The sequence below is a fragment of the Triticum urartu genome, chromosome 2 (genome assembly GCF_003073215.2).
Source record: "Triticum urartu cultivar G1812 chromosome 2, Tu2.1, whole genome shotgun sequence".
Taxonomy (NCBI): Eukaryota; Viridiplantae; Streptophyta; class Magnoliopsida; order Poales; family Poaceae; genus Triticum; species Triticum urartu.
Window position 1 is genome coordinate 711,187,723 of NC_053023.1, and position 4,913 is coordinate 711,192,635.

General features: G+C 43.9%; 1 protein-coding gene across 3 annotated transcripts; it reads left to right on the forward strand.

Moving 5' to 3' along the window:
• Positions 1-342: 342 nt before the first annotated feature.
• Positions 343-4,058, forward strand: LOC125534272 (probable staphylococcal-like nuclease CAN2). 3 transcript variants are annotated; one of them, XM_048697533.1, is made up of 6 exons: positions 364-684; positions 1,362-1,535; positions 1,647-1,699; positions 2,347-2,400; positions 3,649-3,808; positions 3,914-4,058. In XM_048697533.1, the coding sequence occupies exons 1-6, from the start codon at positions 526-528 to the stop codon at positions 4,010-4,012; spliced, it is 699 nt and encodes a 232-aa protein (XP_048553490.1). In that variant the 5' UTR covers positions 364-525; the 3' UTR covers positions 4,013-4,058. The 3 variants fall into 3 exon arrangements, with proteins under 3 accessions (XP_048553493.1, XP_048553492.1, XP_048553490.1); XM_048697536.1 differs by lacking the exon at positions 3,914-4,058 and having other exon boundaries at positions 343-684; positions 3,595-3,809; XM_048697535.1 differs by lacking the exon at positions 2,347-2,400 and having other exon boundaries at positions 354-684.
• Positions 4,059-4,913: the final 855 nt, after the last annotated feature.

Consider the following 4,913-nt stretch of genomic DNA (forward strand, 5'->3'; position numbering starts at 1 on the left):
GATTGGGGCGAGGAATCCGATCGGCTTTCATTCACATTATTGAGTCGCAATGAAATGACGTACCTCCATGAAATCATTGTTCATAGAAAATTTTGTTCTCTTTCATGTTTGAAAGCCCAAACATGCGAGTGTTTCGACGAATTAATCGTATACATGCATGTGAGTGTTTCCACGAATCAAAAAGGCCTTGGTTTACAAACCCGTTCTCAACACAGAAGAAGGATAAGAATTGGCTAATATATATATACCCTCCCGTACATATATAGTACATGATGTCTATATCCACAGGCAAAACAATCAAAAAGCAGAAGATGCTACCATGCTTTTGCTGGGTGCAATGGAGTCTTTCCACTTTCTTAGATTAGAGACATCAACCCCACCTCCCAACCACTTGCTTCCGATATGATCTGTTTCACCTGCCCACCAAGTAGCACACAGATTTAAGGTAGCCGGGATTCCCGAAACAAAACAAAGCAGAAGCATAGAGGACGGAGCTACCCATAGCACTGATTAATATTAGATCTCATGGGGAACATACACCAGGCCGGCGTCAAGAAAGATGACCATGGCGGCGGTGACAACCAGCAGCTACAGGTGGTCTCCGTTCTCGAGCTCCAGGCCGGCGTTGTGGAAGACCAGCCGCAGCCACTCGGCGGATGGCATGCCGTCGAGGCAACCTCCATGGTACGTGCTTCCTTGCCTAGTGCGTATACCTGTGCTCCGGCCACGGCAAGCCAGCATTTTTTTTGCGTGTGAAGTTTATCGCTGTTGCACCTATTTCAATTCCTGGTCAAACTTCTTTTGGATGAAACAACTCTTTCATTATCTGCATTGAAGATGACAATACAAGAAATTTGTTGATTTGTAACGCTGAGATTATGTCGGTTTTGTGATGAAATTCAGGTGGTCAAAAGTTGAGCATCATTACTAGACTGTACTACGCTTCTGAAAATTTTTAGGTGGTTAGAGTGGATTTTTGAAGGAGTTTGGGTTTAGGATCTTTCATCGAATTTCACACAAGAATACCTTTGCCTGCTCCCATCTTAATTGTATGATTTTCCTACACTCAACATGAATCTTGAATTCACCAAAAACCTGCTAAAAGCTCGAGGTAGGCAACTTGAAAAGTTGTAGGTAGGGGCCGGTCACCACTCATATTCCACTTAAAGTCAATATGACTGAAACCTTTTTTTAGGGGAGTAGGACTAAAACCTGAAATAAAACATTAGTCCTCACGATGGCTGGCTTGTAATTTTTTCTCTCTGATCAACGTGGAAATTATTAGGGAGTGTGTAATTAGTATAGTGTTTTTTTCAATAAATTTTGTGATTGATCTATGTCTAATTTGTGCATGCTTGCAGTTGGAAAATTGCAAGGCAAACAGTACTGCTACAGATGGAGGCACCGGCAGCAGGATAGATATCCTCGGGCCTGCAACCGAACAGAATATCCCAAAACCCAGTGATCCTCCTCATCCATGCCCGCCGCCACAGTCGCTGCCGGAGGGTGTGCAGTCCGTGCTCAAAACGTCACGGGTCAGATACGATAATCCATCATTCACAACCCTGATTAAGTTTAGTTTGTTACCGCCAGCATCTAGTAAAGTGATCTTAATTTGTTACATGCATGGATAAACACGCGCACAGGTTAATCGAAAGTGCATTGGAGACGGCGATGGCTTCACTGCTTATGAGGAGAGGTATATGCAAATTAACTCAACCTAGCTAGATTTAGTTTCCTGTCCCTGCTCCCTCACTTCAAATATATGACCTAGCTTTAATTTCCTCTCCCTGCCTCGCTGGAAAACTAGCTACTTCAATATGCACATGTGAAATATTTGTTGATAAGAGTAAACAATATTTTTTTAGTGAATTTGGTCTCACTAAAACTAATTAAATCACAATGCTTAATTGTGCTGCATATGTGAATATACTATGCATCTAGAGAATTTGTGAAAACATCTAAATCTCTCACTGAACTGAGCAAAAGTTGGATTTAAATTCAAATTCAAATTCAATTACGTTAACGGAAACACGAGCTTTCATGATATACTCCCTCCGTTTCTTTTTAGTTCGCATATAAGGTTTGGTCAAAGTCAAGCTTTGTAGAGTTTGACTAAGTTTATATTAAAAAGTATAAACATTCACAATATGAAATCAATATTATCAGATGCACCATGAAACATATTTTCATACTATATAGTTTTAGTATTGTAGATATTCATATTTTTTTATATAAATTTGGTCAAACTTTGTGTAGTTTGACTTTGACCAAATCTTATATGCGGAGTAAAAAGAAACGGAGGGAGTATTTTTCTCTCGTCTCATTCAGTATTTCTGTGAGCAGGATTGCAGGTGATACAAACATCCGAGATCCACCGAAATACAAAATTAGAATGAAGTATGTATATTGTTAATTCTTTACATGGATGGTATTGTTTTTAAAGTTCAATGTACCTAACTAGCTAGCCTTGTAAATGGCAACATCTAGCATATTGTATAGAGCTAGTCCTATTTCCATTGTCCACATGGTCATTTTGAGTACTCATGGAGCCCAAATGGACATTCCATGCAAAATTTGTAGCCATTCACCAGCACTGTCGGTTGGCTTTTTTTCTTCTGTCGCTCCCAACAAACACATCATAGGCAGGTAACACTTGCAAGTTGTCACTATTGACATGTTATCACTGACACACTGATTCATATTGGAAGCATCCCAATCTATGATAGTGTCTCATCCTTGAGGGGATTTGTTAAGTACTCCCTCTGTAAAGAAATATAAGATCATCTAAATGATCTAAAGTAGATGATCTAAATGATCTTATGTTTCTTTACAGAGGGAGTACATGTTTGTACTAGTGAGGATTGTGTCTATTGAATTGGCAGATGTGTTTGATAGATTGTCAAATTTCAAATGTAGACATGTAATTGGGAGTTTCAATTTTAGTACATAAAATATATTTTTTAATTATGTAAATGCATTCTTCTTTTCAAATGCCGAAACATATATTTAATAAACAATAAACTTCGTAGTACTATTTCTAGAATTAAATGGTAGTTTTAGTGTTGTAGCTACAAATTTTTAAAGGATATTTAATATAAATTTGAATTATTAAGAAATTATAACATAATAGTTTGAAACCTATAATGTAGAATTCATCTTCAAAAGTGTTCAAATATCAAGGCCAAAATAACTCATATTTGTTCATTATATTTATTGATTAACTTGTGTTTGACCTTAGGACTATATCTACCCATAAAAAGTTATTTTATATTATTTATAAAGCAACAACTCCATCGAGACTTGCCTCGTCGCTGCCTGACTCAGCCAACAAAGACTACATACTCTGTTTTCACCCCAAGATGCTAGCAACAATGCCTTCACCAGCAATGCCTTCTTGAAAGTAACACCGCACAAACATCGTCGTTGCCGGATTTGACCACCAGGGCAGACCTAGGGTCTTGTCTCTACCGATAACCAAAATTATTTGGCTCAAGTCACAACTCGTACTTTTTATCTATTTTGTCAAAGTTTATAGTAACTACTACGTATTGTCTTATGAGAATTAATTAATGATCATATGTCGTGCCATAGGCTTTTACAATAGGCTTCAAGAGAAGAGTGCATTTACTTTGTGTGAATCAATAGGGGGATTGATGCACCGGAGCTGGATATGGAATATGGCATGGAGTCAAAGGATGAATTGGTGAGGCTTATTGGGGGGAAGCGTGTTTCGATTCTTGTGTATGGGCCAGACAAATATGGACGATCTCTTGGTGACATCTACTGTGACGGTGTCTTTATCCAAGTGAGAAAGAAGATCTGATCTTTTATCGAAAAAAAGAAAATATGATCTAGCTTGTACATCTTTTTCCCCCTGCAGTTCTGTGATGTTTGTGTCTAAATTCTTCAGGAACAAATGCTGAAAGGGGGCTTTGCCTGGCACTACAAAATGTGCGACAAACGTCCTGAATTTGCAAAAGTAAGATATCTGATCTCAATCCATTTTTGATACCCCCCCCCACCCCCCTCAAATCATTCTAGCATCTTCAACATAATTCTTACAAGCATTTTTGATACCCCATAACTTAGCACATGATGCTGGTTCGTTATTAACCAATGGTCAAAACTCCAAAGCGAGCACCACCTGTTCGCTCTCCACAACCCTTGTTGTGCCGGCGGCCACCCTTTCCGCGCCGTTCACCACTTCGGTGACGGCGGCCACCGCCCCCTTTCCCGTTGCTATGGCTTCGCGGGTCTCTCTCTCAGGCTCCTCTCCCTCGGAGTCTTCCTCCCCTGCTTTCCCGTCCCCGCCGGCGTCGCGGGCGCGGCCACGGGCCCCCTCTCCGCCCCCTCAGGCTCGCCTTCAGCTGCGGTCCATCATCGTCCCTCCGGTGGTCGGCACGGCCTTCGGCCCGCTGGTTCAGGGTGGTGGGGCGGGGCCTGCTGGAGGGCCGCCGCCGCCGGGCGCGGTGGGCTGGCAGGTGAAGCAGAGTCGCCGTCCGCGGGGCCGTCCGTCCCGGCTGCCCCCACGACGCCGGAACCCCCCGGCTACACGTGCTCGCTGCACCCCGGCCGCCGCCAACCTCGCGGGTGCCGGCTGAGCTCCATGGGTGCTGCTACAATTGCGGTAGCGACGACGAGCACATTTCGGTGGAATGCAGGAATCCCAGCTTCTGCGTGCGGTGCCGTGGGCACGGCCACATCTCGCGGGGCTGCACCCGCCCCCGCAGCCCCTCTCCGGTCGACCAGCCGTAGCGCCCTCCTCCTGCTCTGCGCTCCAGAGCGGCGGCCCCCGCAACCCCGGCCGCTTCCCCACCGCGAAGCTCGCCTGTGGTCCTGCCTCCCCCACCCCCTGGCCCCCCTCCGCCCGGGGCTGTCCGGCTGTGGAGCCATGTCGTGCAGGCGCCTGC